This window comes from Oncorhynchus kisutch, linkage group LG6 (assembly GCF_002021735.2).
Source record: "Oncorhynchus kisutch isolate 150728-3 linkage group LG6, Okis_V2, whole genome shotgun sequence".
NCBI lineage: Eukaryota > Metazoa > Chordata > Actinopteri > Salmoniformes > Salmonidae > Oncorhynchus > Oncorhynchus kisutch.
In genome coordinates this window covers 29,165,388-29,179,888 of record NC_034179.2, presented here as the reverse complement: position 1 = coordinate 29,179,888, position 14,501 = coordinate 29,165,388, and the positions used below count along the sequence as shown (strand labels likewise).

General features: G+C 41.5%; 1 protein-coding gene across 3 annotated transcripts in view; it reads right to left on the bottom strand.

Annotated features, from left to right (window-relative positions):
- LOC109892639 (unconventional myosin-Ic-like) overlaps positions 1 to 14,438 on the bottom strand; it is a 36,593-nt gene extending 22,155 nt beyond the window's left edge. The window contains exon 1 of one of the 3 annotated variants that reach the window (XR_004210258.1): positions 6,436 to 7,094. Coding sequence is in view for 1 of the 3 variants with exons in the window: in XM_031826549.1 (XP_031682409.1) it covers positions 6,436 to 6,453 (18 nt within the window). In the remaining 2 variants the exon portion in view is untranslated. Of the gene's footprint in view, positions 1 to 6,435; positions 7,095 to 14,307 lie in introns of those variants that run through there. The other 2 variants (XM_031826550.1, XM_031826549.1) reach the window with 2 other exon arrangements.
- Between the last annotated feature and the right edge of the window lie 63 nt (positions 14,439 to 14,501).

Here is a 14,501-nt window from a genome sequence, read left to right as displayed (position 1 = left end):
GATTGCACCCAAATATTATATATATATCAATCAATTTGCTTAACTTCTCAGAGATCAAATTATATTTCAACAAAATAATGTTTCCAGAATGCTTATCTTATCTGTTTCTACTACAGAAACAATTTCAGAACAATCTGAGATGGTGGGTGTCATGGCTTGCTGAAATGACATGGAACGACCCCTATAGTAGTGAGGGTTGAAGGTATTGTAGTCCTATGTAGCCAAAAGGGTTGTGGATCTATGAGAGGCAGCAGGGACTTGGCTCTGGGCCCTTTAAGTCAGCTCAGTTGGGCTGATTCCCCTCAGTCTCTTCCTTATAAGGTGCCCCTCTCTTCTGAGATTTCCATACCCAACTGCAACATTTTCCATCAAGATAGAACTGCCAAAGGGGGAGGAGTTGCAATCTACTGCAGAGACAGCCTGCAAAGTAATGTCATACTTTTTTGAACATCTAATTTGAAAAATGAACCTCTCCAGAAATAAGTCTCTCACTGTTGCCCCCTGCCTTCGACCCCCCTCCTCTCCCAGCTGTGCCCTGGACACAGTTTGTGTATTGATCGCCCCCCATCTAGATTCAGATTTCGTTCTGTTAAGTGACCTAAACTGGGATATGCTTAACACCCCGGCAGTCCTACAATCTAAGCTAGATGCCCTCAATCTCACACAAATCATCAAGGAACCCAACATGTACAACCCTAAATCCGTAAACATGGGCACCCTCATAGACATTATCCTGACCAACTTGCCCTCCAAATACACCTCCTCTGTTTTCAATCAGGATCTCAGCGATCACTGCCTCATTGCCTCTATCCGCTATGGGTCTGCGGTCAAACGACCACCCCTCATCACTGTCAAAAGCTCCCTAAAACACTTCTCTGAGCAGGCCTTTCCAAACGACCTGGCCCCGGGTATCCTGGAAGGATATTGACCTCATCCCGTCAGTCAAGGATGCCTGGTCATTCTTTAAAAGGAATTTCCTCACCATCTTAGATAAGCATGCCGTTCAAAAAACGCAGAACTAAGAACAGATATAGCCCTTGGTTCCCTCCAGACCTGACTGCCCTCGACCAGCACAAAAATATCCTGTGGCGGACTGCAATAGCATCGAATAGTCCCCGCGATATGCAACTGTTCAGGGAAGTCAGGAAAGCAAAGGCTAGTCCAACCCTGGCCAACAGCACCCCCCCCCCCCAGCAGATGTTCTGAAATAGCTGCAAAACCTGAACCAGTACAAATCAGCTGGGCTAGACAATCTGGACCCTCTCTTTCTAAAACTATCCGCAGCCATTGTTGCAACCCCTATTACCAGCCTGTTCAACCTCTATTTCATATTGTCCGAGATCCCTATAGATTGGAAAGCTGCCGCGGTCATCCCCCTCTTCAAAGAGTGTGACACCCTAGACACAAACTGTTATAGACCTATATCCATCCTGCCCTGCCTATCTAAAGTCTTCGAAAAGTTAATAAACAGATCATCGACCATTTCGAATCCCACCGTACCTTCTCCGCTGTGCAATCCGGTTTCCGAGCCGGTCACGGGTGCACCTCAGCCACGCTCAAGGTACTAAACGATATCATAACCGCCATCAATAAAAGACAGTACTGTGCAGCCGTCTTCATCGACCTGGCCAAGGCTTTAGACTCTGTCAATCACCGTATTCTTATCGGCAGACTCAATAGCCTTGGTTTTTCTAATGACTGCCTCTCCTGGTTCACCCACTACTTTGCAAACAGAGTTCAGTGTGTCAAATCGGAGGGCATGTTGTCCGGACCTCTGGCAGTCTCTATGGGGGTACCACAGGGTTAAATTCTCGGGCCGACTCTCTTCTCTGTATATATCAATGATGTTGCTCTTGCTGCGGGCGATGTCCTGATCTCCCTCTACGCAGACGACACCATTCTGTATACTTCTGGCCCTTCCTTGGACACTGTGCTAACAAACCTCCAAACGAGCTTCAATGCCATACAACACTCCTTCCGTGGCCTCCAACTGCGCTTAAACGCTAGTAAAACCAAATGCATGCTTTTCAACCGTTCGCTGCCCTCACCCGCCCTCCCGACTAGCATCACCACCCTCGACATCATCTACAAAATAGCTTCCAATACTCTAATCAGCAAACTGGATGCAGTCTATCACAGTGCCATCCGTATTGTTACCAAATCACCTTATACCACCCACCACTGCGACCTGTATGCTCTAGTCGGCTGGCCCTCGCTACACATTAGTCGCCAGATCCACTGGCTCCAGGTCATCTATAAGTCTATGCTAGCTAAAGCTCCACCTTATCTCAGTTCACTGGTCACGATAACAAGACCCACCCGTAGCACACGTTCCAGCAGGTATATCTCACTGATCATCCGCAAAGCCAACACCTCATTTGGCTGCCTTTCCTTCCAGTTCTCTGCTGCCAGTGACTGGAACGAATTGCAACAATCGCTGAAGTTGGAGACTTTTATTTCCCTCACCAACTATCTGAGCAGCTAACCGATCATTGCAGCTGTACATAGTCCATCTGTAAATAGCCCACCCAATCTACCTACCTCATCCCCATACTGTTCTTATTTTATTTACTTTTCTGCTCTTTTGCACACCAGTATCTCTACTTGCACATCATCATCTGCCCATTTATCACTCCAGTGTTAATCTGCTAAATTGTAATTATTCGCTCCTATGGCCAATTTATTGCCTACCTCCTCATGCCTTTTGCACACACTCTTTTTTCTACTGTGTCATTGACTTGTTCATTGTGTTATTGGCTTGTTTATTGTTTACTCCATGTGTAACTCTGTTGTTGTATGTGTCACACTGCTTTGCTTTATCTTGGCCAGGTCGCAGTTGCAAATGAGAACTTGTTCTCAACTAGCCTACCTGGTTAAATAAAGGTGAAATTAAAAATAAATTTAAAAAAAACCTCTCCAGGCTAGATGGGACCCTACCATCCCACCTGACCAACATCCAGTGAAAGTGCAGGGCGCCAAATTCAAACTACAGAATTGTAAATATTTAACATTCTTGAAAATACACATGCAATATGTCAAAATAAAGCTTAACTTCTTGTTAATCCAGCCAATGTGTCAGATTTCAAAAATGCTTTATGGCGAAAGCATACCATGCGATTATCTGAGGACAGCACCCCATCAAACAAACACATGACAATAATATTTCAACCCGCCAGGCGTGACACAAAACTCAGAAATAACAATATAATTCATGCCTTACCTTTGAAGATCTTCTTCTGTTGGCACTCCAAAATGTTGCATAAACATCAGAAATGGTCCTTTTGTTCGATAATGTCCTTTTTATATCCAAAAAAACTCAGTTTAGCTTGCGCGCATCAGTCAATAATCCACTCAGTTTCCCTCCGTCAAAATGCATACAAAATGAATCCCAAATGTTACTAATAAACTTTTCCAAACAATTCAAACAACATTTATAATCAATCCTTAGGTATCCTAATATGCAAATAAACTTAATTCAAAATTAAGACAGAAAATCATAATTGTCTTTACCGGAGATAAACAACAAAGAACGCGCTTTCCTTCACGCACTTGGAATCACTAAAGCCAAAATGGGAGCCACCTAGAAAAACAATTTAAAGGTCATTTTGCTAAAAACCAGCCTGAAACTCTTTCTAAAGACTGTTGACATCTAGTGGAAGCCCTAGGAACTGCAATTTGGGAGGACTTGGGCTTATAATTAAAATTCAAGCCATTGAAAACAGTGTTTTTGGGATGATGTTTTTGGGATGGTTTGGTCTCTGGGTTTCGCCTGCCATATCAGTTCTGTTATACTCAGACATAATTTTAACTGTTTTAGAAACTTTAGAGGATTTTCTATCTAATTATATGCATATCCTAGCTTCTGGGCCTCAGAAACAGGCAGTTTACTTTGGGCACGCTTTTCATGCGGAGGTGAAAATAATGCCCCCTATCCCAAAGATGTTAAAAGTTAATGTGTGGAATTTCTTTCGTTCTAAATGCATTTGAGCCAATCACTTGTGTTGTGACATGGTAAGGTTGGTATACAGAAGATAGCCCTATTTGGTAAAAGACCAAGTCCATATTAGGGCAAGAACAGGTCAAATAAGCAGAGAAAAAGGACAGTCCATCATTACTTTAAGACATGAAGGTCAGTCAATACGGAAAATTTCAAGAACTTTGAAAGTTTCTTCAACTGCAGTTGCAAAAACCATCCAGCACTATGATGAAACTGGCTCTCATGAGGACCACCACGGGAAAGGAAAACCCAGAGTTACCTGTGCTGCAGAGGATAAGTTCATTAGAGTTAACTGCAACTCAGAAATTGCAGCCCAAATAAATGCTTCATAGAATTCAAGTAACAGACATCTCAACATCAACTGTTCAGAGGAGACTGCATGAATCAGGCCTTCATGGTTGAATTGCTGCAAAGAAACCACAACTAAAGGACACCAATAAGAAGAAGAGACTTGCTTGGGCCAAGAAACTGGGCAATGTACATTAGACCGGTAAAGATCTGTCATTTGGTCTGATGAGTCCAAATTTGAGAGTTTTTGTTCCAACCGCCATGTCTTTGTGAGATGAAGAGTAGGTGAACGGATGATCTCCGCATGTGTGGTTCCCACCGTGAAGCATAGAGGAGGAGATGTGACGGTGCTTACCTGGTGACACTGTCAGTGAATTATTTAGAATTCAAGGCACACTTGGCACACATTTGGCACACATTTGGAATTTTGGATGAAAAGCATGGCCAAATTCAACTGCCTGCTACTCATCCCCAGAAGACAAGATATGCATATTATTAGTAGATGTGGAAAGAAAACACTCCGAAGTTTCTAAAACTGTTTGAATCATGTCTGTGAGTATAACAGAACTTATGTAGCAGGCGAAACCCCGAGGACAAACCATTCAGATTATTTTGTTTTAGGTCACTCTCTTTTCAATGAATTTTTATTGGGAATCCAGATTTCTAAGGGACTTGCTTGCAGTTCCTACCACTTCCACTGGATGTCACCAGTCCTTAGAAATTGGTTGAGGATTTTCCTTTGTGTAATGAAGAAGTAGCCCTGTTCAAAACGAGGGTCACTTCATGTGTACTGTTTGATAGAGGTGCGTGACCAGAAAGCTAGCGTCAGTTTGTTTTCTTCCTGTATTGAACACAGATAATCCCGTATTCAATTTTATTGATTATTGACTTTAAAAAATACCTAAAGTTGTATTACAAAAGTAGTTTGATATGTTTTGGCAAAGTTTACAGGTAAGTTTTGAGATATTTTGTAGTCATATTGCATAAGTTGGAACCGGTGTTTTTCTGGATCAAACGCGCCAAATAAATGGACATTTTGGATATATATGGATGGAATTAATCGAACAAAATGACAATTTGTGATGTTTATGGGACATATTGGAGTGCCAACAAAAGAAGCTCGTCAAAGGTAAGGCATGATTTATATTTTTATTTCTGCGTTTTGTGTCGCCCCTGCAGGGTTGAAATATGCTTTCTCTCTTTGTATACGGAGGTGCTAGCCTCAGATAATAGCATTGTTTGCTTTCGCCGAAAAGCCTTTTGAAATCGGACATGTTTGTGGGATTCACAACACGTGTAGCTTTAATTTGGTATCTTACATGTTCGATTTTTATAGTAATTTATTTGAATTTGGCGCTCTGCATTTTCACTGGCTTTTGGCCAGGTGGGACGCTAGCGTTCCACATATCCCAGAGAGGTTTTAACCAGCATGGCTAACACAGCATTCTGCAGCAATATGCCATGCACTTAGTGGGACTATCATTTGTTTTTCAACAGGACAATGACCCAACACACCTCCCGGCTGAGAAAGGGCTATTTGACCAAGAAAGAGAGTGATGGTGCTGCATCAGATGACCTGGCCTCCACAATCACCCGACCTCAACCCAATTGAGAGGAGGAAAAGCAGCCAACAAGTGCTCAGCATATGTGGAAACTCCTTCAATACTGTTGGAAAAACATTCCTGGTGAAGCTAGTTGAGAGAATGCCAAGAGTGTGCAAAGCTGTCATCAAGGCAAATGGTGGCTACTTTGAAGATTCTCAAATATAAAATATATTTTGATTTGTTTTTGGGTTACTATGTGATTTCATGTGTTATTTCATAGTTTTGATGTCTTCACTATTATTTTACAATGTAGAAAATAGTACAAATAAAGAAAAACCCTTGAATGAGTAGGTGTGGCCAAACAATTGACTTGTACTGTACACCATGACTCATGCTGAGCACATTATTTGTGATTGATGAATGACTGAACGTGTCTCCCTTTCCTCTTTGTGGTCGCTGTGAGGGCAACCCAACATGAGCTTACATTACCTTCAGAGGGATGTTCCGTACACATCTGCTCTGTGTGTTCTGCAACACACACACACACACAAACAGACATCTATGACATGTTATGAGCAGCATGTAGAGAAAGGAAAAGGATCTTACCCTGCCTCGGTACCTCATCCTGTCCTAGCTTAGTGTTTGGTGATCTCGCTCTCTGGTCCTTGGTGCCTCTGGAGTCACTGGTCCTCCCTCCTCGTCAGGAAGACTCCCTATGTGTTCTAGTTAGTCTCTCTGTCCATGTGCAATAGATTCAGATTACAGTTACTCTCTCCTTCTTCTCTCTCTCTCGCACACAGTACAGTATACTGTCTCTGTTTCTGTAAGTCTGGTTCTCTCTTCCAAACACACACATACACCCCGCTCTCCCTCCCTCTCTCTCTCGCTCTCTCTCTCTTTTCTCTCAGTCCCTCCTGCAACCCTATGAGGACAAAAAACACAGCATCAAGCCTAAATACCAGCAGTTCAACTTCAACCCGGTAGTCCCATTGACAGATCAAGAAAACATCCTCTTCTCCACTAGTCCGCAAGTTCTTAAACCACCGATCTGAAACACGGGCTGTAACTCCACTTACGTCACACATTTGGACCGGAGCAACTTCCAAAAAAGAAAGAGAGAGAAAACATACGAGGTAAAGTATGCCGTCTGAGCCAGACCAAAGAATAGAGGGCAAAGAAAAGGAAGATTTCAAAAGGTTTGGAAAAATATCCAAACAGCCCATGGACGTTAACAAAACATGTAATCGCTCTGAAACTATATAAAAAAGTTACAAAAATCACATGACTGAGGCCTGAGGGCATTATTTCCCTCCCTCCTCCCTCATTCCCTCCCTCCCGTCTTCCCTTCTCCCACAAGCTGAGACAGATTTGTAGGAGATGACAGCAATAGAACTGTCACACCAACGAGATTCATTTCATACCCAACCCTCTCCTTTGGCTCTCTTCCCGTCCATGAAAAAAAACAGTCCATTCAACACAAGATGCATCACTCTCTTACAATAACACCAGCACAGACATTTCTCTTATATCATTACTCTGCTGCCCCTTCTATGCCATATGTTTTTGTAGGCTACAGGCTATTTGTTCACACGTTTTGTGACTGTGTGTTAGTAATAACTATATCCCCTAACCCCTCATGTACAGTACACATGGAGTTTGTGCAGCAGTGCACTTATTTGTGCACTGCACTTACTTTCACCCTACTGACAGGGTTGGTAAGGCCAAGGTCACTGGTCTCAGTTTGAGGACGGCACTCCCCATTGTCCGCCTCCACCTCTGTTCTGATTTCCAGTTACTATCATTTAAACCCCTCCTCCCCCATAGTCCCCTCTCTCTCTTTGCCAACATCATCAGAAATCCAGCCTTGTGGAATTTGAATAATGTTTTCCAGACAGAGCCTCTCTCTCTCCCACTCTTAACAGAGTCACATAAGGGCAGTGTGCAGAACAGTGAGATCCAATATCTCTCCACCCAGACCTATCCTAAAAGACCCACAGTGCATGCTATGCTCTTCACCCCCTTTTCACTCAATAGCAATAAACAACATCTTTGGATGTGTTTTTACAAATGCTATAAAACATTATTTTTTTTAAAGGCACCCCAACACTTTTTTACATTACCAAATAGAGCCTAAATAACTTCCCTACCATATTCAGTCCTTCTCATAGTAGCATAGATTGACTCAAATTTATGAAATTACAGTTAATTGCATTACCAACTCAAAAACAGCTAAATTGTGCATGATACTGTAGCCTAGTCTAAATCTCCAACGATGAGACATTCTGACAAAAGCTACATGCAACAGCATTGATAGGTTTAGGCCTATGCCGATAGTTTGTTATGCTCTTTCCCCTCATTGTGTTTTAACCGGTGCGTTTTCCATCACTGGCGTGATGAGGCATGGAGGAATGATAATGATATTTGGGGCAAGGAAGTCTGAGCGAGGCCAGGGGGGATTATCACACTGGATGTCATTCCCACACACACAAAAGCCCATGCGTAACACATGCAGGTATGTACGCACATGCAGGTATGTATTCACCCTCACACATGTACACACACACAGTTTATACATCAAATAGGAAGATCAGATCAGTACCACATCAGTAACAAAAACACACACATACACACAGGTACACACACACAAAATGCATGTGTGGTGACAGCGTAAAAGAGGAAGGCTAATGAGTATCAGGTATAATCCCTGGAACAGAGCAATAAACTCATCGTTATCTACACGACAACTCTTGCCAGACTTTTTTTCCTCTCTCCCTTTCTATCCCCGTTTATGCTGCCACCTATAATCCATTTCACCCAGTCTGTTAGTGTTATAAAGCACTGATGCTTAAACAGTGTTCTGTGAGAGAAGGGCTTTGTCCAGAAAAAAAGTATTAGGTGTATTAACAGAAAGTTGGTCTTTTACATTTATTTAACTAGGCAAGTCAGTGAAGAATAAATTATTATTTTACAATGACGGCCTACCCCGGCCAAACCCTAACCCGGACAACTCAGGGCCAATTGTGTGCCGCCCTATGGGACTCCCAATCACAGCCAGTTGTGATACAGCCTGGAATCGATCCAGGGCCTATAGTGATGCCTCTAACACTGAGATGCAGTGCCTTAGACCGCTGCGCCACTCTGGAGCCCCTGTCATTGTGAGGTTGTGTAAACAGCAACCTTTGTATGTGGCTCTGTCTAGTCCACTGGTTCCCAACCTTTTTTGCTTACTGTACCACCAACTGAATTTAGCTCTTCCCGGAGTACCCCTGAAGTACCCCCTCATGTACATTTTATCAGTAAGCATGTGGTTTCATGAGTGTTCTCAAGTACCCCTTGTGGATAGACCAAGGAATATGGTTGGGAATCCCTGGTCAAGTCTATGAGTCTACAGTATCACACACCTTCTCCTGCTTGCTGTCCATCTGTGTTTGATTCCCACAGCCACCATCTTTTTCTCCCTCTCCTTTACTCCCCCTCCTTACCTTCACTCACACTCAGCAGTCTCAGGCCCCCTCTCCCTGACAAAACACTGGAGCTGTTCCTCTGAAACCTCACTCACTCTCTACAAAGGCCTACATCCTTTAGGGGTGGGTGGTATACCATATTTTACTATATACTGGTATACAGTGCATGGACCAGTTTACTTTATATAATGGTATTTTAATGCTTGGTTTGTTAAATGTGATATGCCATGTGTAACGTACATTTTTGTGGTTTAAACCGCAACTTGAGTCATCCCTCTCCACTCTCTCTCTCTCTCTCTCTATCCATGGCGCATTCCACACAGACTTAGTCCTGACCCGTCACTCAAAGAGCGCATTTGTTGTTGCTTGACCATGAGACACTTCCATTCAGTCTACATGGTCAATGCAGCACATGCAACAATGTTGATGACAATGATGCTGCTTCCACTTTGCTTCTTAATATAAATCCACAAGCGTCCATAATTACTCTGTTAGTTTGTGTTTCTTACATCTGCAAACAGTCTTTTCTTAGCAAGTTTTAGCTAAATTGTGTTAGCTGCTAATCTCTAGTTAACTGGCTAGCTAGTTAATATATGTACTGAGTCAGAGCAAACGTAGCTAGCTAATACAGCCTGATACCAGTGATGGTGTAGGCCTAAATCAGCATGTTGTTTGTGCAACAGTATCTTCTGACATAGAATAATAGGCGAAGCATGAATATGTTGGCTACATTAAGAAGCATTTAACATAGCCAAAGATTATAGGATCCCCTGGGAAACACTGACTAACACTTTGGTTCCTACCATGTCACAATAACTCCTCCCTGGCATTTTCATTCGTTGTCATGTCAAACAACCCTGTATTCAAAGTGCCCACTATAATGTATATTCTAACTATTGAATTAGACATTATATTTCCATGATACCAACAGTTCACCCAATTGTTTTGATCTATATTGCAAGTCAAATCGCAATTGCAACATTTAGTAAAAAATAAGGCCTAGATTATTTGTCCATATCGTGCAGCCCTACGTGGCAGTGTGGAAATTGTCTCAAATGAGTGCTTGAAATGCTGAAATTTATGAAAACGCAGGAAATAATTTCTGCTTGAAGTTGAAAGTGCATTGTGGGGTTGTGGTTCCGGGGAACCACCATGGTTTGCCTTTAAACAGAAAGTGGCAGAGAAGAGAGGAGGAAGTGAGCTCAGATCAGGTACCTGTGCATCAATAGAGACACTGTGTGGTAGGCCCATAAATAGGACATGGCTCATGCAAACACAAGCAACAAACCACACAACAACAGATGAACTGTAGGCCTAGAGACAAAAAGCAACTGAGTGACCCTATGCACTGCAGTTTAGTAACTTTAGTTCACACAACAGAGTGCATGGTCATATTTAATAAGCTAATAAGAAACTGATGAATTTTATAAAGGAGTTTGACCTTGGCATTACAGTTGCATATTTGGTGACATTCCGCAGCTGACTGAAATATGTCAGATAATGATGTTCCCTCATGCACCACAGAAAGAGAAAACATATCATCTTCCAGTGAGGAGGGAGGCTCATTCCAAGGTCAAGCTGATCTAACAGAGGAGGCTAGCACAGTCCACGCTAGGGTTGAATATTTACGGTATTTACAAATGTCCCATGCCGGAAATAAATCACTTTTCTCCCGGGTAACCCGGTATTTCCCACCAAAACCATAAGTGTCATTCAAAAGCATTATAAAGCATATGCATATGTCTGGATTTGATACCTGATGCTACCTGAGCCTGATGAGCCATACATTAAATATATTTTATGAGCCCTACGTTAATGACATTTAATGATCCCAAGCCCAAAAAAGCCAAAATGATTGTACCATTATCCAATACATATATGATATACTGTAGGCTACTGCACATTACGCACAACATAAAAACATAAAAACCCATATATGTAGCTAGCTATATGCTTTCTTGGGTAAATAAATTAAACTAGCTCCAGTAGGTTAATCTTTTTTAGTGTGAACTGTATTACTGTACTGTATTGTATTATACTGTATTAAATGGCCTGGAATTATGCACATCGTTCAAACTATGATTAAGCAGAAGAGAACATGTGATTCTGGTGCAGCACATGAGGCCTACAAGTTACAAGTATAGGATAGCAAATTTGATTTTAATTTTGAAATATAATAGGGCCTATTTGTATAGGTTAATTAGTAGACTTTATTTTTATTGTTCATTTAACCTTTATTTAACTAGGTAAGTCAGTTAAGAACAAATTCTTATTTACAATGACAGCCTACCCCCGGCCAAACGCTCCCTAACCCGGACAACACTGGGCCAATTGTACACCACCCTATTGGACTCCCAATCACAGCCAGTTGTGATACAGCCTGGAATCAAACTAGGGTCTCTAGTACCACCTCTAGTACTGAGATGCAGTGCCTTAGACCGCTGCGTCACTCGGGAGCCTAACATTACCAACCCCTACTCTATGTATTTTCTACATTGTAGAATAACAGTGAAGACATCAAAACTACGAAATAACACATATAGATTCATGTAGTAACCAAAAAAGTGTTAAACAAATCAAAAAATATTTAATATTTGAGATTTTTCAAATAGCCACCCTTTTCCTTGATGACAGCTTTGCACAGTCTTGGCATTCTCTCAACCAGCTTCGCCTGGAATGTTTTTCCAACAGTCTTAAAGGAGTTCCCACATATGCTGAGCACTTGTTAGTTGCTTTTCCTTCACTCTGTGCTCCGACTCATCCCAAACTATCTCAATTTGGTTGAGGTTGGGGGATTGTGGAGGCCAGGTCATCTGATGCAGCACTCCATCACTCTCCTTCTTGGTAAAATAGCCCTTACACAGCCTGGAGGTGTGTTGGGTCATTGTCCTGTTGAAAACAAATGATAGTCCCACTAAGCCCAAACCAGATGGGATGGCGTAACGCTGCAGAATGCTGTGGCAGCCATGCTGGTTAAGTATGCCTTGAGTATGCCTTCTAAATAAATCACTGACAGTGTCACGAGAAAATCACCCCCACACCATAACACCTCCTCCATGCTTTACGGTGGGAAATACACATGTGGATATCATCCGTTCACCTACTCTTCGTCTCACAAAGACACGGCGGTTGGAACCAAAAATCTCCAAATTTCCACAGGTCTAATGACCATTGCTCATGTTTCTTGGCCCAAGCAAGTTTCTTCTTGTTATTGGTGTCCTTTAGTAGTGGTTTCTTGGCAGCAATTCAACCATGAAGGCCTGATTCACACAAGCTCCTCTGAACAGTAGATGTTGAGATCTGTCTGTTAGTTGAACTCTGTGAAGCATTTATTTGGCCTGCAATTTTTGAGGCTGGTAACTAATGAACTTATCCTCTGCAGCAGAGGTAACTCTGGGTCTTCCATTCCTGTGGCGGTCCTCATGAGAGCCAGTTTCATCATAGTGCTTGATGGTTTTTGTGACTGCCCTTGAAGAAACTCCAAATCCTTCCGTATTGACTGACCTTCATGTCTTAAAGTAAAGATGGACTGTCGTTTATAGGGTTATATTCTGTATACCCCCCTACCTTGTCACAACACAACTGATTGGCTGAAACGCATTAAGGATAGAAATTCCACAAATGATCTTTTAAGAAGGCACACCTGTTAATTGAAATGCATTCCAGGGGACTCCCTCATGAAGCTGGTTGAGAAAATGCCAAGAGTGTGCAAAGCTGTCATCAAGGCAAAAGGATGGCTATTTGAACAATCTCAAATATAAAATATTTTGATTTGTTTCACAGTTTTTTGGTTACTACATGGTTCCATATGTGTTATTTCATAGTTTTGATGTATTCACTATTATTCTTCAATGTAGAAAATAGTACAAATAATGAAAAACCCTTGAATGAGTAGGTGTTCTAAAACTTTTGACAGGTAGTGTATTTATTTATTTTTGCAAAAAATATGGGACTCAAAACAGGTGTGGCTCTGCCCTGAATGATGGGTCTGTAGATGAATATAGGTCGGCAATGGGGAGTTACTGCTTCCTACAAGAGGACAAAACGTGTAGGCTACATTTCAAGCTGTCTTTGAAAGGCCAGTCAGGTAAAAAGCTTACTTCTTAATTAAATGGGCAGTGTTGTATTTTGAGACAGGCTTGAATATGCAAATAAGCCAATAGGCAGAGGGGTAGCCTACATGATCTAATTCTCTGTATGGTAATAATAATACATGTTATTTCGTATAGTGGTTTCTTGCATCATACAACACAATGCAATTCACAGACACCTATTTGGCCCATGGTGTTACAGACCAAGTAAAAACGTATTCAGTAATATTAAGCCCTTCATAATGTAACAACATTTTTAAAAGTCTCATGCAATTTAGGCCTGCATTGAACACCACATATAGGCTACTGTGGTCTATATCATATAAATCAGTGCACCCCAAAATTTGAGGGAACATTGTTTCTCACCTGTTAAAACTATAACCTAAGCATGATTGCAAAACTTAATACGCTGTGAAAATGGCAATAAATGCAATATTTGCTTGAAATACCCCCCCCCAGAATTACCAGTGGGAGAATATAGCAGTTGGTTATATATATTTTTATTCTTGCAAATAAATACAATCTTGTATTCAATATATTTAAATATATTATATATATATTCAATATATTATATGTATTGGCAAAGTATACAATTTGCAAAGCAAATACAAGAACAAAAGTGTGTTGGTTATGAGTCTGATTTTAGTAATAAGTATTTAACCTACAGATTATTAATAATACATTTTCCACAACGTGGCAATTCTGAAGCATATGCGATACAAGTTTGGACAGATATAATGGGTAACTTTGTTAACTGTTATTATAAAGCTAACGTTAGCTGCAAAGGTTGCACCCAGCTACAAAATACCATGATGAGTTCCTCCTTTGAGTAGCCTTGATCACCTTATCCATAAATGCAATATTTCAGCTAATTGAAGCAATGATATAGCCAAAGATAAGAACATGCTTGAATTAAAGCTTACCTTAAAGCTGTATACTTAATTTATGATCCCGTTATTTATGAAATCCCACATGAGCTCCGAAATCCACTCAAACAACCGCATTAGAAAAGTGTCAGGAGACCAACTGTCACCATGGCGTCTTGTCCTGTCGTTCCAATGCTTGCCTCCCCGTGCGCAAATGTTTTGTAAGTACGTCATCAATTAGCCAATATCTA